General features: G+C 45.5%; 14 protein-coding genes across 14 annotated transcripts; 7 read left to right on the top strand and 7 right to left on the bottom strand.

Annotated features, from left to right (window-relative positions):
* Positions 1–95: 95 nt before the first annotated feature.
* SAMD00019534_055920 (hypothetical protein) lies at positions 96–1,562 on the top strand (the record flags this gene model as incomplete). Its single annotated transcript, XM_012899083.1, has 1 exon — positions 96–1,562. A coding segment is annotated over one exon (1,467 nt), but the record flags the coding sequence as incomplete, so codon positions are not given.
* An 871-nt stretch (positions 1,563–2,433) lies between these two features.
* Positions 2,434–3,243, bottom strand: SAMD00019534_055930 (hypothetical protein; the record flags this gene model as incomplete). The annotated part of the gene is made up of 2 exons (XM_012899084.1): positions 2,434–3,060; positions 3,112–3,243. Coding segments are annotated over 2 exons (759 nt in total), but the record flags the coding sequence as incomplete, so codon positions are not given.
* A 200-nt stretch (positions 3,244–3,443) lies between these two features.
* On the top strand, positions 3,444–4,007 carry SAMD00019534_055940 (hypothetical protein; the record flags this gene model as incomplete). The annotated part of the gene is made up of 2 exons (XM_012899085.1): positions 3,444–3,500; positions 3,678–4,007. 2 exons carry the CDS (start codon positions 3,444–3,446, stop codon positions 4,005–4,007), a joined length of 387 nt encoding a protein of 128 aa, XP_012754539.1.
* A 207-nt stretch (positions 4,008–4,214) lies between these two features.
* SAMD00019534_055950 (hypothetical protein) lies at positions 4,215–5,346 on the top strand (the record flags this gene model as incomplete). Its single annotated transcript, XM_012899086.1, has 2 exons — positions 4,215–4,788; positions 5,333–5,346. 2 exons carry the CDS (start codon positions 4,215–4,217, stop codon positions 5,344–5,346), a joined length of 588 nt encoding a protein of 195 aa, XP_012754540.1.
* A 15-nt stretch (positions 5,347–5,361) lies between these two features.
* SAMD00019534_055960 (hypothetical protein) lies at positions 5,362–6,054 on the bottom strand (the record flags this gene model as incomplete). The annotated part of the gene is made up of 1 exon (XM_012899087.1): positions 5,362–6,054. One exon carries the CDS (start codon positions 6,052–6,054, stop codon positions 5,362–5,364), a length of 693 nt encoding a protein of 230 aa, XP_012754541.1.
* Positions 6,055–6,073: 19 nt separating this feature from the next.
* SAMD00019534_055970 (hypothetical protein) lies at positions 6,074–7,414 on the top strand (the record flags this gene model as incomplete). Its single annotated transcript, XM_012899088.1, has 4 exons — positions 6,074–6,607; positions 6,660–6,822; positions 6,895–7,142; positions 7,355–7,414. The coding sequence occupies 4 exons, from the start codon at positions 6,074–6,076 to the stop codon at positions 7,412–7,414; spliced, it is 1,005 nt and encodes a 334-aa protein (XP_012754542.1).
* Positions 7,415–8,484: 1,070 nt separating this feature from the next.
* On the bottom strand, positions 8,485–10,038 carry SAMD00019534_055980 (hypothetical protein; the record flags this gene model as incomplete). The annotated part of the gene is made up of 1 exon (XM_012899089.1): positions 8,485–10,038. A coding segment is annotated over one exon (1,554 nt), but the record flags the coding sequence as incomplete, so codon positions are not given.
* A 295-nt stretch (positions 10,039–10,333) lies between these two features.
* SAMD00019534_055990 (hypothetical protein) lies at positions 10,334–11,706 on the top strand (the record flags this gene model as incomplete). The annotated part of the gene is made up of 2 exons (XM_012899090.1): positions 10,334–11,349; positions 11,406–11,706. Coding segments are annotated over 2 exons (1,317 nt in total), but the record flags the coding sequence as incomplete, so codon positions are not given.
* A 1,065-nt stretch (positions 11,707–12,771) lies between these two features.
* On the bottom strand, positions 12,772–13,669 carry SAMD00019534_056000 (hypothetical protein; the record flags this gene model as incomplete). The annotated part of the gene is made up of 3 exons (XM_012899091.1): positions 12,772–13,109; positions 13,189–13,344; positions 13,444–13,669. The coding sequence occupies 3 exons, from the start codon at positions 13,667–13,669 to the stop codon at positions 12,772–12,774; spliced, it is 720 nt and encodes a 239-aa protein (XP_012754545.1).
* Positions 13,670–13,765: 96 nt separating this feature from the next.
* Positions 13,766–14,137, top strand: SAMD00019534_056010 (hypothetical protein; the record flags this gene model as incomplete). The annotated part of the gene is made up of 1 exon (XM_012899092.1): positions 13,766–14,137. The coding sequence occupies one exon, from the start codon at positions 13,766–13,768 to the stop codon at positions 14,135–14,137; it is 372 nt and encodes a 123-aa protein (XP_012754546.1).
* A 477-nt stretch (positions 14,138–14,614) lies between these two features.
* On the bottom strand, positions 14,615–14,830 carry SAMD00019534_056020 (hypothetical protein; the record flags this gene model as incomplete). Its single annotated transcript, XM_012899093.1, has 1 exon — positions 14,615–14,830. The coding sequence occupies one exon, from the start codon at positions 14,828–14,830 to the stop codon at positions 14,615–14,617; it is 216 nt and encodes a 71-aa protein (XP_012754547.1).
* A 50-nt stretch (positions 14,831–14,880) lies between these two features.
* SAMD00019534_056030 (hypothetical protein) lies at positions 14,881–15,212 on the top strand (the record flags this gene model as incomplete). Its single annotated transcript, XM_012899094.1, has 2 exons — positions 14,881–15,046; positions 15,181–15,212. 2 exons carry the CDS (start codon positions 14,881–14,883, stop codon positions 15,210–15,212), a joined length of 198 nt encoding a protein of 65 aa, XP_012754548.1.
* Positions 15,213–17,058: 1,846 nt separating this feature from the next.
* On the bottom strand, positions 17,059–17,295 carry SAMD00019534_056040 (hypothetical protein; the record flags this gene model as incomplete). The annotated part of the gene is made up of 1 exon (XM_012899095.1): positions 17,059–17,295. One exon carries the CDS (start codon positions 17,293–17,295, stop codon positions 17,059–17,061), a length of 237 nt encoding a protein of 78 aa, XP_012754549.1.
* Positions 17,296–17,648: 353 nt separating this feature from the next.
* On the bottom strand, positions 17,649–22,489 carry SAMD00019534_056050 (hypothetical protein; the record flags this gene model as incomplete). Its single annotated transcript, XM_012899096.1, has 3 exons — positions 17,649–21,258; positions 21,342–21,563; positions 21,630–22,489. 3 exons carry the CDS (start codon positions 22,487–22,489, stop codon positions 17,649–17,651), a joined length of 4,692 nt encoding a protein of 1,563 aa, XP_012754550.1.
* Between the last annotated feature and the right edge of the window lie 714 nt (positions 22,490–23,203).

A 23,203-nucleotide genomic window follows, 5' to 3' on the forward strand; every position in this document is an offset into this window, starting at 1 on the left:
CAATGTGTGATGGATCATTGACTAATATTGATGATATTGCATCATTGTCAATGACTTGTAAACGATTGCATAACATATTGATAAACAGATGGAGGCATCCAACAATAGAAAGTATGAAGGTTAGGTATACCAAACCAATACAATATGGTTCGGATTCATCATCATCAACCATCACAAAGTTGGTAGTTGATTTGGGATCAAACTCACTTCTGTCCAGCATCCTGAGACCATCAATCACTCATCTTTCCATGATCGTCTATCGCGATACACTTAACATGGACACCCTGGCCAAAGTGCCATCACTCAAACGGTTGGGCATCTACAGGTACTTTAACCAGCAGATTGAGCCTGGTACATTGCCATCATCAATCACCAGGCTCTACCTGGGCATCAGCTTCAACCAGCCAATCACTCCAAACAGTCTCCCTCAATCTCTTACCAAGTTGGAGTTTGGATGGAGTTATGATCAGGAGTTCAAAGTTGGCTCACTGCCATCATCATTGAAGAAGCTATTGATGGATGTCAAGTACAATCAAACATTCGGGGTAGGAGTACTCCCTGCCAAACTCAAAGTACTCAAGCTTGGTCTATATTATAATCGCCCATTCATTCCTGGTGCACTACCAACATCACTCCAGCAATTGACATTACTTGGCACGAACTACACTCATGACTTGGTAGGCGAGGGCATACTTCCAAGCTCCCTTCTGCATCTACGTGTGTGCACGAGCTTCAAACAGATTGCCCAACTCAAGTCCATGGCACTCATATCACTCCATTGGTCGGGCAGTGATTGGGATACTTCCAGCCAAACACTACCTATGACAATGGCAAGCTCTTTGAGATCACTATCTTTGAACTTTGGATTTAATCAAGTGATTGACAATTTCCTTCCAGCGGGCATCACCAAGTTGGAGCTTGGCCAGGACTATTCAAAACCGATCACACCTGGATCACTTCCACCAACTCTTACCAATCTCATTTTTGGATCTGGCTTCAATCATCCCATCGAACCAAAGACGCTACCAAACTCAATCACCGACCTTAAGTTTGGTTGCTATTTTAACCAACCTCTTACTGAGGACAACTTGCCAACTGGCCTCATCTCATTGAGACTGCGCAGAAAGTTTAGTTTTGACCTGGATTGGCTACCTGAGACCCTTGTCAATCTGGAATTCTCTGACATGTATCAAATCAGATTGGTCAAATGCATTGGCAACACTATGGCGCGTCAAAGTTATCACTTTGAGTCGATCAAGGTCATTGATTTAATGCAATTTAGAGAATCATTTATTTGTAGATATGATGTCGATGATAATGTGGATGGTTTATTGACTGAAGTGCCAGCCCCAATGGTCATTGCATCGGACACACTGTATATAGAAATGAACCCAGAGGACAATGACGATTGTTATGACATTAGTACATGTCAACAATATCCAACACTAGGATTGATCTGTTGCGTTAGTTTCATGTTGCATTTATTTCCAAATGTCAATGTTATTGAATTCCAAGCAACCAGTTGTATATATCGACTAAGATTGATTGATAACAATACCGCCATGCTCTGTCTTCAAAGTCAATTCAAGAAACAAATATGGTTAATAAATAATCCACATCTTTAATGCCAAAGTAAACTATGGTAGTTTCCAGAGTATTAAAATTAAACAATGTTTTCCAAGGCATCTTAGTTGAACTATTCCAATCTACTCTCATTGAGACCATGGTAAAAGAAGTTCGAAAAGGAGAGACTTAGTCAGTTGATTGAGCGATTGGGTAATTACTGTGGCGTTGAATTGGTAACCATATCTCGAAGACTAAGATCAGCTGCGAGGGGTATCCTCTTGACTGGATTCGCCATGAACTTGAAACCATTGTCGTATTGGAATCCAGTAGTTGGCAAGAGATTTGGTTTCCTTGTTAGGTTGGTTGTTGCGAGTGCGAGTGTCCAGTGTGTGTATAACTCAGGGGGCCCCCTATCCAACATTACATCCGCTTCGCTGATTCCATTATTTCCTTCAACTTTATTAATTTTATATTCTTTTAACTTCTCTCTTTTATTATTATTATTTTTTTTGGGGAGTTTGGGGAGGATAATAATAATAATAATAGAACAAAAAGTGTATCTGTCGCAACTTGGGGAGGGAAGGGAGGGGAATGGGGATAGGGAATTTGGGGAAAAAGAGGATGTGTATCGACATAGGGAGGTTGGGGAGTCAATGGTGGAAACTTTTTAATAATAGAAGAAATTATTTGTATTCTTTAATTTCTTCCACCATCGACTCCCTGGCTCCCTGTTTGGACACTGTTACTCTTTTTGGATAAGTTGATCATCCCTGAGACTCCCTGAGAGGATGTGGTGAGTGATTGGGGTTGTTGGAGAGGAGGGGATGGAAGATTACATCTTTAATGTTGACAGATGACTAGCATCTACTTGTCCTCGACGAATGAACCAGACATATCTGTGACTCTTGTAGTAGAGGGTGGAGTTGGGGGCATGCTTAACATGCAACTGGGGACTGTACCACTCGGACCTGAAGTCGGGGTTAGCGCTGGCGCTGGCAGTGTTGAGAATGGACCCGTAGGACTCGTGTATGATATTGGGAGGGAGATTCCAGGAAGGGCAACTGGCACAGTAGGCACACCAGTATCAGGGAAGAAACCAACATTCTTATTATTGTCCAGATCCTCGAAGCGGTGTTTTAGGATGCTGAAACGAGCCAGCAAGGCATTGATGTACTGGATAAACTCTTTGGTAGTTGGGCCTAAATGAGCACGGCTTACTTTGACACTTGTTCCATTTCCATATCTGAGAGCAGTCAGGTGGACGATTTGTTGGTCAACTCTCTCTTTGAGATCTGGGTCTGAAGTGAGAGACGGGAGTGGATGTTTGGGATCGTGTTTCAATCCGTACTTGCTGCTGTCCCAGTGATAGGGATGCAAGTCGTCAGGAACTCTTTTTTTTGGTTGATTGTGGAGAGCCTCATAAATCTGTCGCCAGTGAACTGCTGCAGATTCAACAACTGTGTTCTTGACGAAATCAGAAACTGATGATAAATCCTACATAAATTGTTAGTCGACCTATAAGTATATGTATAGATAGATACATACCATATTGAGGGCCGTGCAGAGCATATTTAACTCGTAACGTAGGTGGTGCAGAGACGCATCAAGAAGAACCAGTTGCTCATTTGTGAGGCTATGGCAGGCACAACTGGGGTCTAAACAATATTTGTTGGCCATCAAGTGTTTGTGAATTTGGCTCTGATTGTCAAATGATCAAGCACCACTGACCAAATGATCAAGCACCACTGATCAGATATTGATTTAAATTGATAATCGTTAATTTTTTGGTGAACTTCAAACACCATTTGGACAACCAGAGCCACATTCACAAACACTTGATGGCCAACAAATAATTCTAAACTTATTATCCCAACAACATGTCAACATTGAAACACTACCTCGAAAACTACTTTGACCAACTACCAAACAAGGAGGTAAGTGTTTGCTCTAAGTACCAATGAATTTATCATCAACTAATAGTATCAAAGTGCGCCATGCGATCAGGTTGCAGTGGTGCCCGAGTGACTCATGGGAGGGTGCGTAAGAATGGTGTAGATAAACCTACTCCCATTGACAATGGTTGGATACACAAAAAGTATTGGACATTTCAGAGCTCGTCATTGGATAATTGTGCGAGCAAGCTAGAGCGTTTGATCGAGACACCATTGTTGTATTTCAAAGATGGATACTTGGAATCTTTGCGAGAGAGGACCACTGCATTGAGAATGTTCCCGATGCTGGCTGCTCAAATCAACGCGCTCATCGACTCGTTAGAATTCAACGATGATACTGACTTCTACGCGCTGACGAACACCTTCGAGGAGCAACTTAAAGATATGTGCAGAGTCGAGGTCCAGAAAGAACAGTTGAGTTACCTTGAAGACACGATGAAGGGACGCAACGGCACAGTACCACCATGGGAGAACAACCAACAGCAATAGCCACAGCGAAAGCGGCGACAATGACAACGAGGATGAAGAGGGCGCATCAATGTCAAAGGTGATTAATGAAAGATCTCGACCGAGAGTTACGTCAGAGTTGTCCACCTCAAACTAACCAACGAGCACTACACACTAGACAAGGAGGGCACCTTTGAGCCCAAGGGCATCATCCTCAAGCGATACAACGATGACAGGATACTGCCAGTCATGGCGTACAAGTGGGACGACGACAATGATCAAGTGCAGCTCTACAATGGCACGACATACAGCACGATGAGCAAGTCATCGCTCATCGATGAGCTCAAGAAACAAAAGTTCGACGGCAAGTGTCGATACATCAAAGTGGAGGCAGCCAAGAAGAGGAAGAGCAAGAAGCCCATCAAGACGCTGGAGGAGACATGGCTGGACTTCATCAAAGACGCCAACGCGCTCAAAGAAGGTACCGGTACCTTTAATGGCGTCATCGACTTGTACTTTACAGGATCAAACATTAACAAGGCCCTCAACCTATTCAGCAAGTACAACAAGCATGTCATTCCAGATATCATCGAACAGGAGGAGGCCAAGTGGATATCCAAGGCATCGAATGGACCATTGAGGTTTGCCGACACATACACTGGCCCTCTCTACAAGTACGACGTCTCTGGCATGTACGCCGCCATCATGAAGAGCAGCACATTCTCAGTACCCATCAAGAAAGGCGAGTTCCATCAACTGACTGATGAGGAGCTCAGCGCCAAGTCTCGCTTCCCCTTTGGCATCTACAGGGCAATCATTAAAGGTGAGCATCGAGCATTCAGACCCAGCGAGCACAACTATTATACTCACTACGACCTCACCTTTGCCCAGGAGCTAGGRCTTACATTCAACCTGATCAAYGACAACAAGCACAATGCCCTACTCTACCCAACTGGCAGGGTCAACGGCAACATGCTGTTCAAGAAGTTCATCGATCAGGTACACTACAAATTCTCTGCAATAAAAATCGTGGAAAACGACGACGAGTCTTGCGTGGGTTGGTTCATTTTGCATGAGGTAACGTAACGAAAAACTTACCCAAGAATGAAGGTCAACCTCCATATGGAAGAGTTATCTGCATTTTATATTCATTTTTAAATCACGTGGTGATCACTAACTGTACATGTCCAACTTGATCACCTGTGCAACCAAGTGATTGATCAAGTTGGACATGTACAGTTAGTTGAAATTAGGTAGTTATATATATAATGACCAAACCAGGAGCGCGACTCGCTCCACCAGTGGATGGTTCATCCATTGCCAGACTTAATTGTCAGCATAGTGAATGTAACAACAATAATGGCCAGGGGTTCGCGACTAAGAATGCTCGTGATAGTCATTCTTCCAAGACTACACACCACTGTGCTGCTATGGGATTTGATTGCATCATATGTCGAAAGAGGATGGCCAAACAACAACGGCAGCAAAGCGCATTGGTGTCAACTACACCCAGCGAGTCAATTGTCACATCTAGTTCATCGGTCAGTGCTACCAGTGGTTCGCCTTTGATCAGTATGCCAATGCCAAGCATACACAATGAATTGATGGAGACGGAGTCGACCATCGCCTCATCCAGCGACTCGTCCACCATCGCCTTGTCCACCAGCGCCTTGTCCACCAGCGACTCGTCCACCATCGCCTCGTCCACCATCGCCTCGTCCACCATCGCCTTGTCCACCAGCGCCTTGTCCACCAGCGCCTCGTCCACCAGAGTCTCGTCCACCAGAGTCTCGTCCAACAGGGTCTCGTCCACCATCGCCTCGTCCACCAGAGTCTCGTCCAACAGGGTCTCGACCACCAGGCCAACGACCAGCGCGCGCGCGCCGATCAGGAGAAGGCCAACGACCATCGCTTCGTCGACCAGAACAAACAGGACGGCAGCCAGCTCAACGACATCACCCACGGTGTCGTCAGACGATGATGATGATGATGGCCCAAGTGATCCACCATCTCCATACTCAGAGCAACATCTTTTGTCAATGATTTGGCATATTGCAAGAGTGGTTGGTGCATGTCTGTCGGGTGACATCAGTCAAACAAGGGAGTCGATGCTACAGACGATAAAGGATATGGTTAGTAGTGACACGAGCAGCAGTGAAGGTGTTGATGATCCTCTTACAGATGACGTGGCTGTTGCTGTGCTTGAATGCATCCACGAACCAAACGAGAGCCATAGTCCAGTTGTTCAACTCTCCAAATTGCTCCACAAGGCATTCGATGGCATTCAGTTGGAAGGGTCATCGTCACGACATGTCGCCAGACAGGTCGCACAGTTGGACCATGATGAGCTCCAATCAATTGACCAAAAGATCTGGCATGCTCACTGGATGAGGAAGTGCTCCCACATTGGATGTGATAAACAAATACAGAAGAAGGACTTCAGTCGTCATGTCTGGGGTACCAAACACCACAAGAAGGTGTCAGTGCCCAGCCAGTGTCCTGGCTGTGAGTACGCACTGAAGAAGGAGCTTAAACTTGAAGTACAAGCCAACAGAGACGCTGGAACGTTTCGAGCTGGCCAGGTCGATATCGTTGCGTTGGCTGATGCGTTATGTCCTTGGTATCACCGACAACAAATGGAAGTATGTCCTCCATTCTGCCAACTTGAACCCTGGGGACTTCTCTCTCCAGCAGATGAAGAAGATATCCAAGCAGCTCGAGACAAAGATTGAAGAGACAATGCTTAAGATCAACACCATCAATGCTGCCGGTGCTGTTCCAACTCATTATGCCTACTACGACTTCTATCAGCTATTTAAGGATGCTATGGAGGCAGAGGAGCCAGAAGATGAAGTTGGTAAGTTTCAATACTACTAGACATGACAGTACAATTGACTGACACCCACCGATCGACATACGTATTCAATAGTGATTGTCAAGGTTGATGTTGATGGAGCCATTATGTTCAAGGAGGACACAATCGAGCGCAGCAAGAATCAAGAGAGTGGCACAATGCAGTTGGTGTACGACTCCAAGAAGACCTCTACCTTGAAGTCCTACAATGTGTATCAATTCCTTGTGGCCAATGGGGAGGAGACTTATTCAAACTTGTCAATTTGGTTCAGTCAGAGCAAGTTCCATGATCATCTATCTGCCCTGAACAATCTGAATACCTATGTAAGTGTTATATTATATATATATATATATGTTATAACTGTTATATATCTATATTATCTGTATGAAATGTTGAATGATTGAATGAATGAATGATTGAGTGATTCATTGTTATTTGTTTTGATGAATGTGTTACTAACATAACTATTTATTTATTTATTTGTTTATTTAGGAGTTCAATGACAAAGTCTACAAACCTATAGTTATATTAGTAGTTGACATGGTTTGTCTTTGTCTTCCTGCTTGGACTATATGCTTGTTTACAAGACAGTTAGCAACTTTAGATGCGTGTGGTGCATGATCAAGAAGGCTGACATGGCTCGAATCCTGGTACCTTCGATTGATCCAGAGGGCGTACGGCCAAGAATTATCCCTCTTGAGAAGCCGACAGGACCAGCGAGGACCAACGGTGGATACAACAATGCTCCATTGATCACCTGTATCCAAACAAGTCATATGGTACCTGATCTATTGCATGTCCTGGTGGCTGTCATCAGAACTTATGTAAAGAATCATTTCAAATGGCTAGAGACATGTTTGAAGATTGAGGTGGATGGTAGCAGAGTTGGTAAGCGAGTGAAGGAGAGGCTGTTGGCAGTCATGGCTCGGCTTGGTCCAAAGATACCTATAATGTGAAGCACTGTCAAGCCGTTGACGGATACTGAACTGGATCACTTTACCTCTGTAGTAAGCAATCCATGACATCGTCGCCGAATGATTGATTGAATGAGAGATTGAATGTATGAAAGATTGAATGTATGATAAATGTGCGGCCAATCTATACAATTAGTGGCAGAGTGTAGACATAAGATGTAGTTGGACAAGTGCGACCAAGAATGGAAGCTGTCGTAATATATTTGTTCTGTTCAATGATGACTGCTATCTGCTGAATGCTAACTACTGACTTCTTTCTTCATCTAACCATTTATATATATATCTATCTATATTTATAGTATCTATCTATTTATCATCAGTGAATTATAATTGAATAATAATGTCATTCATCACAATTCAATCATAATTCATTGATGTAATGAAAATGATAACTGAGTAATCATAATGATGGCTGGTTCGCCCATGTGCGGGAACATTTTAGACAAAGATTGTTCCCCCACACTTTGAAGTGGGACCCATTCGCCAAGGTGTGACTGTCAAATCTTACCGGTGAGTGGGTAAGTTTTAGTGCAGAGAATTTGTAGTGACTCGATAGACTTGTCGCCCTTGGCATCGATGTACATTCTCTGTCGCCCAGCCACTGCCACGACCGCATCACCACGACTACCTCCGCCATAGGCAACACGTTCCAAGCTTGGTAAGACAAACTTTATTGTCATTACAATAAGTAAATTGGCCAAGGAGGTTGAGGGGAGTCATCGTCGCTGTAGTAATCTGATGACACTGAGGACGGGGATGAGGATCGGATCCTTTGGTAATAGTTGTTGGGATCATACTTTGTGTGGACAGTGTAATCAAACATCTCTTGAATAATTGTAACTCCTGCGCGATGAGTTGGATGGAGTTGTGCCTTGGAGCAGACGCTTAGATGGAGGTACTGTAGTACATGGTGCCAATCCAGTGAGTTGATTATACGGGCCTGCTGCTCATGTTGAGATAGGTTGCGGAGATTCAAGAGAATGAGTTGCTTGAGTGACTGTAGTCGCGTTATGATCTCAACGATTGGTTGTTCGTTGGAGATACCAAAGTTTGAAGAGAGATTGAGTGATGAAACACAACTGTGAGCACCGATAAGAGACTCTGAGAGATGGCGCAGTAAACCGTCATCCAGTGTATCGCACATCAGTTCGATCTTGCTAATGTTCCTATTGTTCGCAATGGCCGTGAGGAGTTTGTTGCTGACCAAGGACTTGGAGTATAGAAATCCAAGCTTACGAAGTGATCGATGGTGCGTCAACGAGTCTGCGAGGCTTTGATTGACTGCATCAACGACCACTGTGTCGGCCACCGGATACTGATCAACTGGATAACAATGCTCCATAATGCGCAGCGACTCCAAAGTGGTGTTTCGCTTCAGGTTGTCAAAGATATCGTTGCAGAGTGTAGCAGAACCATTGTGGCCGCCAGTGTGGCCAAAGTGAGGATTGTAGGGGACACATATCATGATTGATTTGAGCGTTGGGGAACTGAAGGCTGTGGCCAGATCCTGGTCGTCAAGGTAGTAGTCGAATAAGTGAAGCTTTCTGAGTTTGCCCAAGTCCAGAGCATGTGATGTAGTTTGCAGTTTGTTGTGGGGCATGGCGATATTGATGTATCTCTGTGATAGATTCATGTTGAGAGTCATCGAGTGTATGTTGGGAGGCAACTGGCCCGTTGGCCATCTCGTTGTTGTCAAATGCTTGACCGAAACATCGCCCTGTTGTACATGATTGAGGAACTGCTCCAATTGGCCAGGCAGGACAACGACAGAGAGTGGAACATTTGTGGGCAGCATGCCAAAGTGATATATATATGCGTTGTTGAAGCTATAGAAGGTTGGAACATAGTTGAGAGAGGCCTGCCAGATGTTGGGGAACAAAAGATAGAGGTTGTTGACAACAAGCTTGGCATTGTCTTTGAGGTCATAGTTTTCGAGCTCGTGTAGGATAAGATCGTCCAGTACACAATCGATCGTCACCTTCTTGATCCAGTGTCGATCAATGTGCAGTTGTTGGCACTCGTTGTTGTGCGCAATTTCCGACAGCAAAGACAAGCATCTATCGATGAAGTGAACGTCACGAAGAGGAAGTGTGAAGGAGACAGGAGCTAGTTGTGACACTGATATGAACCATCGCTTTGACACCAGAGCATAAGATAGACATGATTGAATATTGACTTTATCTAATATATYGATAAAAGGATGGTTGACAAATAAATATYTTATAATAAGAAGCCAGTCCAACATGCTGGTCAATCTGTCATGATACCACCAGCTGTGTAGTGGCTGTGAGATAGGAGAGGTGTAAGTTGGGTTGATTTCAAATACAAGTATATTTGGGGACCCACAATACAAATGAGACTTTTTGGCATGAGAAACACTCAATTGCTTTTGAGTCAATGACACATAAGAACTCGACCTGTGAGAATTTATTTATTTTTAAATTGTTTTTTATGTAACTGCCAGGTGAAGTTTCTTCTAGTTCGTGTGGTTCACATTGAACCAAAAACAACAAGGTCATTCATCGATCAACACAGCCAACATGAAACAAATATTCATATTATTTCACCTTGCACTTTTTGTTGCACTTGCCTTGTCAGATAACCTAGCTAGTACTGTAGAGTCTGGTCATCTCAACCTTGGATTTACTGGTCAATGGGGTTGTTTAGCCATCAATGGTTGGATTCCCCATACTGCGGACTTCCCTGAAGATTTCTTATTTGGACAGATTCGCTACAGATCAGGCTTGATAATAGAGGCAGAACTAGTAGCAGATGATAACGATCCACTCCTCTTTGCAACACTTATCAACTTCAGTGACAAGGCAGCGTGGAATCAAATCTTGAAAGAAACTCCCAACAACAAACTGCTGAACAACAACAACAACAACAACAAGGGTGTCCACAAACTTCGCAACACATTCATCCTCCAACGCTTTCAAAAATTGGATAGATCGTACCCCAGTGGAGCATTTTGGCACACCGAACAAGTAATCATGAGATATTTTGAAAGAGACAACACCAAACATTTACTCATCAAAGCCAAATCAATCGAAATCTACACCTATCACTTCCCATGTATCTTCTGCACATCATTGTTTACCAACAGCAAACTCCTTTCTCGATCTCAAGCAGGAAAGATATTGTCGTTCTCTTATCAATACGATATCGATACAATTCATTTGCGCAATCTTCGCACACTGTCACATTCAGGTTGGACATTTCAATTCGTGGCAACCAATGGATACCCCCATACCTGGAACCAGTTGATCATTCAGGAACTGTTGGCCAGCCCCCTATTCACACATGTTGCTGGCAATGACCAACAAAGACGGCTTTCAGCCGACTACCTCCTCTACACCACTCTACAAATTTTTTATGGACCACTTTTGGACTACCCAAGATACATCAGAGAACCTCAGATTTGGATATGGTTGCAAAGGGCATTGGAATCTAAGGATGACACTGTTATCAAACAATATCTCCTCAACAAGGGATTTAACAGTGAAATCCTTTCTCAATGGATTGCTATCATTGACATGACGTCCAGGGTCGAATGGTAAGTTGTTAAAGAACTCTGCTCATCTGAGTAATACTAACTGCAATGAACTCAAGTGATAGAATTCAAACAATTGAACATTCTTCGTATCCTGGCCAGGTATTATATTTATATCAAAAGGCACTACCAATTGTGGAGTACGAAGATGACAGAATTGGATATGCACTGACACAGTTCGTTAGTTGTGAAGAAGGGTTCACCGGAATGTTCTGTCACCTATTGGATGGAGAAAATCAAATACCAGATCACCCTGTTCCTCAACAACCTCACCTTTGTCAACAAAACGTTGCGCGAACCTGGCAAGATACCAGAGCCGGAGGATATTCAAACAGTTCTAGGACTCCACAAACAATATGTTGTAATGAAATGAATCATCAGTCTGACTGACACCATTATAATGGCATCATTACAACCAAATGATAATTATTATTTATTAACGATTCTAGTGTCGTTAGATGGCTGGTAGTTGGTGGCGGTGCTGATCATTTCGCGCAATGACCACCGCGCGATTCTGGCATCATCCCAGTGAGTGAGGTAAATGAATATGGGAAGAGTCGATTTGTGTCCTCTTGTTGTCACTCGGGTGTGTCGTCGTGAATCACGACTCGTGATTCTGCTAGGTCGCTTCCAAATAAATCGATTGATCAGTTGAAATTGCCCTCAAAGCCTGAGACCCTTCGATAAGTCTGACCCCCAATGAGCGAATAAGGAAAGCGACGTCTTGTCAAAAGGTGTGTGAAACTTCGGGGACAACCAAGGTGCGTGTTAAGTTTAATTAAAAATAATTATTTGTCGTCCAAGAATGGAAAAAATTCAGGTAGGAGAACTATGCTTTATGTGCCCCTCGGCTACTGCAATTTAACCTTTAATAGATATTGTTATACAACTTGTAGTCTAGGAACATGTTCAACTCTTGGAGTCTTGATCCATCAAAGGGGAAGCGTGGAAGGCCTTCCAGTCAGCCAGGAGGTGTTATAGCGTAGGTGTGTCTATAACCAATGTGATGTATCTAGCGAGGGTTGGCGAGCTCGTGTTGATACCTGTGGGATGAGTCAGTCTATCACTAGTCTTGTATGTATTGAAGATGTTGGTATAGATGTGAATGACTATCTCACTGGTGCGGTGCATGTACTTGAGCTGGTGTGAGAGAAGAAAAAGTGAAAAATGTAACAGACTCTCTAACAGGAGGGATGCCTGGTCTTTTGACTACAAGCACGCGGCAACAACAGCACCATCCACTTGCACTTATACAAAACAATGTATAAGTGAGACAAAGTACAATAGCAGCAGTCGCGTTGGAACAGATCATCAACCAACAATAACAACAATAACAAGATGCAGGTTGTGACTATAAGACGTCACTTCACTCACTATATGCTTGTCTACATGTCAACTCCAGTCATATATATTAAATACGATTCTTTATAATTGAAAGCATCCAGTACTCATTAACTGCTGTCGAGAGATATGCAGCCTCGCACAACAATTGATTGTGCAGCGGACAAGCTTGACCTCGTCGTTTGTATCATTGATTGTTGGAAGCAACTCAACAGTGATCATACATTTATCGTTGCCAGCGGGAGTTTTTGAGACTGCCTCGTCGCCCTTGTGCGTTTGGATGGCACCTGCTCGGAATGCTCCTCCACGCGCAGGTTTGTAGATGACGTATCCTCCATGGACAATCTCATCTCTTTCCAACGTCAGATGATTGCCCTTGGTAATGAACTCCACACCCAAGGTATCTTTCTCTTGGTCTTTACCTGTTTGTCTACAGATATTGATCCAGCAACTCCGTAAGTCGTTTGAATCACAATGCCACATTGCTGAACATTAACTTACGCCTTCTTATAAAGACAGTGTACAACATAGTGACAGCATTGTAGTCAACGACAGTGGCGTCCCACCAAGTTCCAAATAGCTCATGCTCGTGGTCGTTGGCTGGTGCGAACAGAACATTGACCTCGCTGTTCAATGGATACAGTGGCGCATCCGCTTCTGGTAGCGGGATATTGACCAATGACTCGACACCAAACAATGATTTTTGTTGTGTGTTTGTTGTTGTTGTTGTTGATGTTGCTACATGAAGCTACTTACCAGAGTTGGCACCTGCGTTCAAGTTTCTCGTTATAGTATCAATTGCCATCTCCAGTGCCACAACTCCACACCCTTTGCATACATGGGCAACAAAAGGGTCATCGTGATGATGCGTCCTCTTTATGTGCAAGGCATAGTTCTTCTTGGACACCACCATGAAACAGCCAATATGTTCACAGGCCTTGTCGATCGCCTTCCCATTGACGTACCTCAGCTCGTGTGACATACTTGGCACCAAGGGATTGGTCAGCTGCAAATGATCTAGCTCCGCCTTGTGTTGGCCACGAATGTGTTGGTACAGATTCTGTTTCAGATTGGACACATGACCGCATCCATCCACTCGACACTTGTTGGCTCCTGGCACCACCAACCTCTTCACAAGATTCAAATGGTACTGTACCACACTATGTCCATGTTCATGCTCTTCACTGACAATGTGATGCCTTGTAGGTTCGACGAACGGTGCATGATGCACCGTGCATCTATCCAAACCAACTGTCTGGTTTGGTGCTCCTTCTCCTGCTCCTGTCGTTGTGTCGTTGTTGTCGTCGTCGTCGTCGTCGTCGTCGTCGTCATCGTTGGTGCCATCTCATCCTGGGCCGCAACACTCAACAGAGCATTGAGTGGCCCATCATCGTCATCATCATTGCTGCTCTCAACCAGGTTCACCACTCTTGTAGCGCCCAGCTGTTGACGTTGCACTGTTGGTGTCGACACATCAATGACCGCTCTGGATTGCTGGTTCACTTCTGTTGTTGTTGGAGCCAATGTCACCACTTCTGGCCGAGTTGTTAGAGCCGGCGCGCGCTCCTGATGTGGCCCTGGAGCTGACACTACATTATGTTGGTCCGTCATTCTCATCGTTCCTTCAACAGATGTAGAACCAAGGTGCTGGAATGGTTGTTTGGTGATCGGTCTGCCCACCTTCCTCTTCTTGTCGAACCTGAACTCTGTGTACATGTTGATCAAAGTCTACTAAACCTATAAAAGGTGTAATTGAGGTAGCCTGCTGGAGTAACTATTTAAAACCTCTTTGTCGAATTAAACCATATTGGGAGAGAAGCCCAGCCAATTTAATTAAATTAAATTACAATTCCGATCCCACACCCCCTATTCCGACACACACTGGACCATGGACTTCCTAATTGGTGTTCATTCGGGGTAGGTGGTTTCAAAGGGCAAAGTCCTCGTGGTCGTTCAGCACCTTGTGTACGTCGACCAGAACAAACAGGACGGCAGCCAGCTCAACGACATCACCCACGGTGTCGTCAGACGATGATGATGATGATGGCCCAAGTGATCCACCATCTCCATACTCAGAGCAACATCTTTTGTCAATGATTTGGCATATTGCAAGAGTGGTTGGTGCATGTCTGTCGGGTGACATCAGTCAAAGTGAGAATCGACCCTGATGGACTTACAGACATCACCACCCAGATGCTCATCACAGACATTTACCTGGGACCAATAGCCAACTTCCAGGTGCTCTTTGAAAGCAACATGCACGGCGTTAACTTCCCCGACCAGGTCTTCATCATGACTCTGTGCTCCCAGGACATCACAGTCACTCCAGCTTGCCTTCGGAGGTCACCGGCCTCACTAAGTATGGATACATGTCGATGACAGTTGCCGGCACAATGGACCATAACTGGGGCTACAGCTTTGATACTAATCCCAAGCCAAGCCAAGCAATCTAATGAATAAATTCACATTTTCAATCATATTAATACACAACAGTTAGCAAGATAACAATAAACATTCTCATGTAACATTCTGGAGTCATATATTTCTTTCCAGTCCAAATGGAAATCACACTACTTTCACTTAGGGAGGACAAGGGATGATCCAAACTCCAAAAAGAGCATCAGTATCGAAACAGGGAGCCAGGGAGTCGATGGTGGAAGAATTTAAAGAATACAAATAATACTTTCAATTATTAAAAAGTTTCCACCATTGACTCCCCAAGCTCCCTATGTCGATACACATCCTCTTTTTCCCCAATTTCCCTATCCCCATTCCCCTCCCTTCCCTCCCCAAGTTGCGACAGATACACTTTTTGTTCTATTATTATTATTATTATCCTCCCCAAACTCCCCAAAAAAAATAATAATAATAAAAGAGAGAAGTTAAAAGAATATAAAATTAATAAAGTTGAAGGAAAAAATGGAATCAGCGAAGCGGATGTAATGTTGGATAGGGGGCCCCCTGAGTTATACACACACTGTCCAAGATCCTGTGCTCGGAAATATGACCACCATCGATCAATTCTTTGTAATATCCCTCTGTGAATCGCTTGACATGCTTGGATATCTTCTTTCCATCAACCAGCAATTCTATTCCCCACTTGTAGATATTGTTGACATAGAAATCAATGTAGGCATCAATTCCAAAATAGTGTCCAACGTTTGGGCTGATGGCTAATGTAGGGAAGAGTTAATCAAAGCTCGGTGTGTTTGGATACAAAACTAACAAAACTTACATGTGTTGTTTGGAAGATTTGCGATTGATGATGCATAGAACTCGTGTTGCCAGAAAGACTCAGAAAGAGACTCATTGGCGTTAACTGCTTTGGTTGTGATGATGTTTTGATCCCCTTGAGGGTCGCCATGATGAAGTCGTCAATGTTCGTGCAAGGATTGGAATGGGGCAACCTTGGAGTATCGTTGCTCAAAGTAGATAGCACGGACAAGGGGAGAAGAGAACTTCAATGAGCCATCAATGTTGATGAGTACTCCATGTTTGACAAGGGGAGAGTGAATTGTCAAGGTGAGTTGCGAATTGTTGATGATAGTGTGTGAAGTTGCGATCCAGGAAGTCTTTTTGTTGGGCCGTGAGCGTTCCAACATCCAACATTCCTCTTGAAGACCTGATTTTTGACAGATATTTGCCACCAAAGAGGAATGCCAAAATATCAGCTTGTGATGCCGGACTGGACAGGAGTTTGAAATGGTCTTCAATGGCAAAGAAGGAAGCCATCAAAAGTCCAACGTGGCCATTTGTTGCTGACTTCAAAGATTGTTGTATGAGTGGCGTGACTGTGGCTCTGAGTTGGATTGAGTTGAACACAGTATTGAAGTTATTTGTCAGCTCATTGATTTCATCGTCAGAGAGGAGGAGTGAGGTCATATCAAGACTCTTTGGGGCTGTGCACAGAGACCATTCTTCAAAGGTCTTCCCAGTCACCTTGATCCAGTGCTGGTCGTAGTCATCTTGGCAACCAAGGAAGGTCATCACAACCACATTGAACGTTGACCGCATCGCTGCACCCAGCAACTGAATGATTGATGTCTTCCCAGTGAATGGCGGGGACCTCAAGAAGACACAATGCTTTTCTTGAATCTCCTTCCAAATGTCTGCTGTAGTCTTTGTCCTCTTCGAGATGTGAGGATCATCGAAAGATACTCCCTCTACAGCTGGAATGGTCACCGTGGTGTCAGGACTCTTGTTGTGTGATCGAATTTATTATTTACTTACATCTAACTATTGCCTTCAACCTCAATACTGGGGCAGCAGGGGCTTGAGTGTGTATGTTAGTATTGAATGAAGACATTGCGCCGATATTGTTTGTACTTACTCGTTGATTTGGGATGGGCGAGGTCAAAGAGTCTCTTTGCTCTACGTAATGCCAGGTCCCTTGGGAGACGGTTCAGTCAGAGCGTCAATGCTTGTGGCGGTCAACAAGAAGTAACCATCAATATTGTTTGTGCTCAAGGTAATGGTGTCTTTGTCATCCTTCTCAAGACCAAGGTGCTTAATAAGATCAGCGGGTGTTGTCTTATCGGTGGGGACGAACAAAGGAGGATTGCTCTGGGATGTTGACGTTGTTGATGTTGTTGGAGTATCGTCTTCCATCTCGGTGGTTGACTATTGTGTGTGTATAATAGCGATGATAGATAATAAGTGTTGGAATGATGTATGTGAGAGATAATTAGAGTGTGATAAATAATAAATATACAGATAATGATTATTTGTAATTGTGTTGAGTGATAATACGTATACAGATAATGTTGTGAACAGATGGAAGTGAAGGTAAATGATTGAGAGTGAATGAGTTGTGTGTTTAAGACAAGTGGACCAAGACTAATTATACTATAAAGACAGACATATGCAACCAGTGGCATTCAAACATATCAAAGACAGACGTGTGCAGATACAATGGCAGCGAGTATCAACCATCTTGGTTTATTAATTAAATAGTTAATGGTTTATAGAGGTATTTGAGCGTTCTGTTGGGACTCGGACAATTGATTGAGACGAGCTTCGTAGGTGGCAGAGGTAAGCTTGAGGAACACTTGCTCGAGAGAGGTCTGGCTGACGGAGTAATCCTCGACCAGGAAGTGCAACTGCTGCTGGATTACATTGAAGATCTCAGACACCTTGACAGAGTGTCCGCTGTACTTGCTTGGTAACTCAAAGTTGAGGATGAGGTCGTGGCTATCGAGCAGCTCGATGCCTGGGAATGTGCGACCGATGATGTCGGCGGCAGTGTCCAGGTATTCCTTCTTTATCTTGAAGTCCAGCGAGTAGCCGCTGCCAAACTTGGACTTGATGTGTTGGTTGGAACCCAAACAGGTGAACTTGCCATCCTTCATGATTGAGATGCGCTGGCAAAGGGCCTCGCACTCCTCCATTGAGTGAGTGGTGATGATGATAACCTTGTTGGCGCCGAGCTCAGAGATGACGTTCCACATGAAGCGGCGAACCTGTGGGTCGCAGCCAGTTGATGGCTCGTCCAGGAACACAACTGATGGGTTTCCAATCATGGCCACGGACAGTGACAGCTTACGCTTGTTGCCGCCTGAGTATCCACCGACGTTGGTGTTGGCCAATCCCTCGAGGTCCATCATTGTGATGAATGCTTCGACTGTGGTTGGGATGAGATCCTCGGGAATACCCTTGATGCGGCAGTACAAGTAGAGTTGCTCGCGGCCACTCAACAGGGGGATCAGGGCGTCGAACTGAGGACACGAGCCAATTGAATGAAGAGCGTTGGAGCGTTGGGAGATGAGGTCGAAGCCATTGATGGTGGCTGAGCCGGCAGTTGGTGAGATGTCGCCAGAGAGCATCGAGAGTGTGGTTGTCTTGCCAGCACCGTTCATTCCGAGCAGACCGAATGTCTGGCCACGGGGGATACCAAGGGTAGTGTTGTGAACAGCGATCTTGTCTGGGTGCTTGCCCTTGGCTGGGAACAGCTTGTGGAGATCTCTCATGACGAGTACATCATCAGTGGCGTGGTGGCCTCCAAGACGCATGCGCTCAGCGGCAACATCAGTGTCCTCGTCGGCGGGTGGCTGTGGCGAGGCGGTGTTCTTGGGGTTCTTCATTCTGCCTCTGATCTCGGGGAAGTAGTCCAACACGAGGATCAATGTGGTCCAGACGATGGCGTGGCCAACGAGGAAGAGCAAGGGTGCGCCAGTGATCTTGACGTCCCAATAGTTGGTGATGGTCCACTGGCCAAGACGCATGGTGCCTGGGAAGTTGACGCACATGACCATGATACGGCCCAGGGCGTACAATGGCGAGACTATGTAGAAGACATAGTCGACTATGTCACAGGCGAGCTGCAGACCCTCGGACTGGTTGATGACCATCTGGATACGCATGTTGATGCTGGCAATGATCATCACAAGGGCTATGCCGTACTGGATGCCAAAGATGGCGCCAATGGCCTTGCCGTGGGTGTTGTAGCGGTAGGACAGGAGGTAGCTGAGTGGGATACAGCCAAGACAGAAGAGGATCTGGCCGATGAGGATGATGCCAAACTGATCAGCGTACTTGGTCTCGACGCCAGCCAGGACACCAGAAACAATGAACACGACAGGTATCGAGAGGGTGTAGTCCCAGAAGAGGTTGGCCAGCCAGTAGATGTGCTTCTTGCAGCCAGAGATGTAGAGTAGACGCTTGATGTTGGTGACACGCTCAACACACATGTTGGCGGCGAATGACGCGACCATCAGACCGTAGCCAGCGATGAACAACATGTTGAAGTAGACGACGGCGTTCATGTCAACAGAGGAGACGGCTGCCTCGATGGCAGTGAGAACGTGAGCGAATGGAGCGTTGGTTGTGGCGATACCGATGCCGTTGTGTTGGCGCAACAGGGCGTCGTGGACCAGATTGACGTGGGTGGGGATCGAGTGCAGCGAGCCCTTGTTGAAGTAGACGTTGTACTCGAGTTGCTGTGCGGCCACCTCGCTAGTGAAGTTGAGGGAGCCAGCTGAAGAGTTGTAGTGCGTCTTGAGGTAGTCTTCGAGGTTGGTGCCAACGGGCATCGACTGGAGTTGAGAGGCAAAGGGTGAGGCGGACAGACCGGCAAGATTACCGTCGATGGTGTTGACGTAGACCTTGTTGTCGGGGCCGAATGTGGACATGGAGAAGGTGAGTGGCGTGGTGATGTTGTTGAAGTAGTCGGCCTCGATTCTCATCTTCTTGTAGATGACAATGGAGCATGCGATCAGGATGATTGGAAGGAACACTGTGAGCAGGAATGTCTTGAGATCCTTGTACGATGTGATCAAACGCTTGATGATCAGACCCTTCATCTGCTGGCGCCATGTGGTGCCGGTGGTTGATGTCGAGATGGCCTTCTTGATGACCTCTTCGTTACGGTTCTGGTTGGCGGTGAGACTGAACTGGCCGCCCTGGGACTCTTGGCCAATACGCAGGAACACCTCCTCCATGGTAGTCACAGAGATACCATAGTTGCCAATGCCAAGGTAGGCCTTTTGCTGGTCGAGCTCCATGAAGAATGGGACGAACTGGTCGACGCTGGATGTGGGCAGACGGAAGGACAGCTCAGTGCCGGCATCCGAGAGAACGACGGCCTCGGGGATGTACTGGTGGATAAAGTTGGTGACACCCTCAGTGTTGCAGGAGTTGGCGATCTTGGCCATCGTGAGCAGGTAACCAATGCCAAACTTCTTCTTGAGGAACAGGCTGCTGCCGTCACAACGAAGCTTGCCATGAGAGATGATTGCGATTCTGTCGCCGAGGAAGTCGGCTTCGTCCATGAAGTGAGTGGTCAAGATGATGGTTCTTCCCTGCTTGTACTTGAGCAAGAAGTCCCAGACACCACGACGCGACAGTGGGTCCATGCCACTGGTCACCTCGTCCAGGAAGATCACCTCACTGCGGCCAATGAATGCGATACCAAGACACAACTTGCGCTTCTGGCCACCAGAGAGGGTGCCAGATGGGGCGTTCTTCTTTTCGCCAAGGCCAACCTCGTCACACATCTTGTCGGCTTGGACTGCAATGTCCTTACCGCGAACACCCTTGAGGGCGGCGTAGATCTTGAAGTGCTCAAGCACAGTGAGCTCCTTCCAGATGATATCGTGCTGTGGGCACACACCAAGTGTGCGGCGGACACTGTTCATCTGGCGCTGGATTGAGTAGCCCTGGACAAAGGCGTCACCATCAGTTGGTGGCAGGAGACCGGTGAGCATACCGATGGTGGTGGACTTGCCAGCACCGTTGTGTCCGAGGAAGGCGTGGATCTGGTCGGGGTACATGTCGAGCGAGAGACCGTCGACGGCAACACGGACACCGTCACCAGTGTAGAACTCCTTTCTGAGGTTGCGGATGGAGACGGTGGCGGCGCGCTTGAGGTCCAGGGGGATGCCCTCGACGTCCTCATTGCTGCCGTAGGACTCGACATCGATCAGCTCGTGGTCCTTGGTTGGGAACCAGTATGAGCTCTTGAACAAGAAGTTCCATGGCTTGGCAGTTCCAAACTCGCCAGCAATCACATTGTTCAAGTACCAATATAACAAAGTATATAATACAATATCTACACACATCAGTCCAATGATGTCCCTAAGTTTGAATAATTGATTGAATGAGTTAGTGAGTGATCGAGTGATTGATTGATTGATTGATTGAGCGACAGAGTGACTTACTTTGAGGTGGTTGTGTTGGCTGGCATTGGATCCAGGTCTGTGAGGTCTTGGACGGCCATGTGGTAGTTGGCACAGGCAAGACCAACTGGTGACATTAGAGACAAAAGTAGCTTGACATACTTGGACATGTTGGCCTTGGCAATGAAGATACCAATGACAGAGATAACAAGAAGACCAAAGAACACAAGGATTCCAGCGAACTTGGAGTGATCAAAGAATACACTATTTGAATGATTGATTGAGTTAGTATTTGTTTGATTGATTGAAGTAGCCGCCAAAGACACATACCTTGCAATGAATCCCAAGAGGACGAGAGTAAGAGTGTACAGGAGATATACAAAGATGATATCTAACCATGAGGTATGGTAGACTACCATTGAACCTTTGACGATGGCAGCAATCATAAGGGTCACTGGGATACAGATGATCAGGGATGTGATGAGCCATGAGAGGAAGTAGGGCAGATCCATCATACCCATCATCTTCATTCCCTCGCGGATCTTGGTCTCCTTCTCCATGACCAGGTCAGTGACAAGACGGAAGGCAAACATAAGTAGAGCGGCAGAGATGAAGACACCACCGGCATTCTTGAAGATGCTGTCACGTCCCTCGTTCCATGCCTGCCAGCCAGCGGTGAATGGGTTGGGGTAACGCTTGCTCGTCATTGTGATTGTGTTGTTCAGACCATAGAAGTTCATGATGGCCTCGTCCATTGCCACCTGGATCGTCTCGAAGGAGTCCTTGATGTATTTCAGCGAGTCGTCAGAGCTGCCGCCAAATGTCTTGTCAGTGCGAGACACCTCATCGGCGTCGAGACGAATGGAGTATTGGAATGGGTTAGCGGCGGTGGCTGGATATGTGCCGTTGAACCAGACTGCGCCAATGACCGACTTGGAGTTGTTGGCAAAGAAGCCATCCATAACGGTTGAGTTGGAGAATGGCAGGAAATAGTTGTTGGTCTCGTCCATCGTCCATCCATTGGTGACGGCAATCCTTGTCTTGAGCAGCTCCATGATTTGTGTTTGATCGGTGGTGAGTGGCGTTGGTCCAAACAGCAGGCGATCGCGTGGACCCATCTCCGCGGCCAGCGGGGAAGTGTGGTAGAGGTCATAGTCCGGAGTGAATGACTTGACAATACCCATGATCATGAACAAGATTGATACAATGACCAAGGGAAACAATATCTCGCATGCAATAGCGCATTTGGACTTCTTCTTCAATATATAATTCTTATACAGTAATATACGAAGTTGATTATTAAACTCCTTCATTGTTGTTGGAATATAAATATATATAAATGATATAAATATTGATTAAGTTGTTGATTCCTGATTGATGTGATGTGATTGGAAAATATTGGTAATATCTGGAAATGATTGTTTGGATAGATTGATTGGACTGATTGATAAAGTATATGTATAATGGAATAATGAATGAATGAATGAATATTTGTTGTAGTTGTAGTTGTTGTTGTAGATTATTATTATTACTTCTGTATAAGATGGTAATTACCCGGGTAATCCTATTTATACATGAGTGATGGTTGGCAGAGTTCTGACTCTGTCCGGAAGCCTAAGGACCGATAGAGGCGCACACTCTCCAGTAATAAGGAAACGAGTGATCATTCAGGAGGTGGAAAGTGAAGTGTGGGTCGCTGGAGGTGGGTGAGCAATACATCGATTGATGATGATGGATGGTGGTGTGGGGTATGATCGTTTTCGTTGGATCAATGGGACTGGTGGGATGGATGCATGGATAGATAGATGAGGTGCACCATCATCCGTCTGCTCACATGTTGCTACACAATTAACTAGAGTTGTTAATTGGTTGACATTTGATGGACTACGCTCATTTCGAGACCA

This window comes from Acytostelium subglobosum, assembly GCF_000787575.1.
Source record: "Acytostelium subglobosum LB1 DNA, scaffold: scaffold10, whole genome shotgun sequence".
NCBI classification, from domain to species: domain Eukaryota; phylum Evosea; class Eumycetozoa; order Acytosteliales; family Acytosteliaceae; genus Acytostelium; species Acytostelium subglobosum.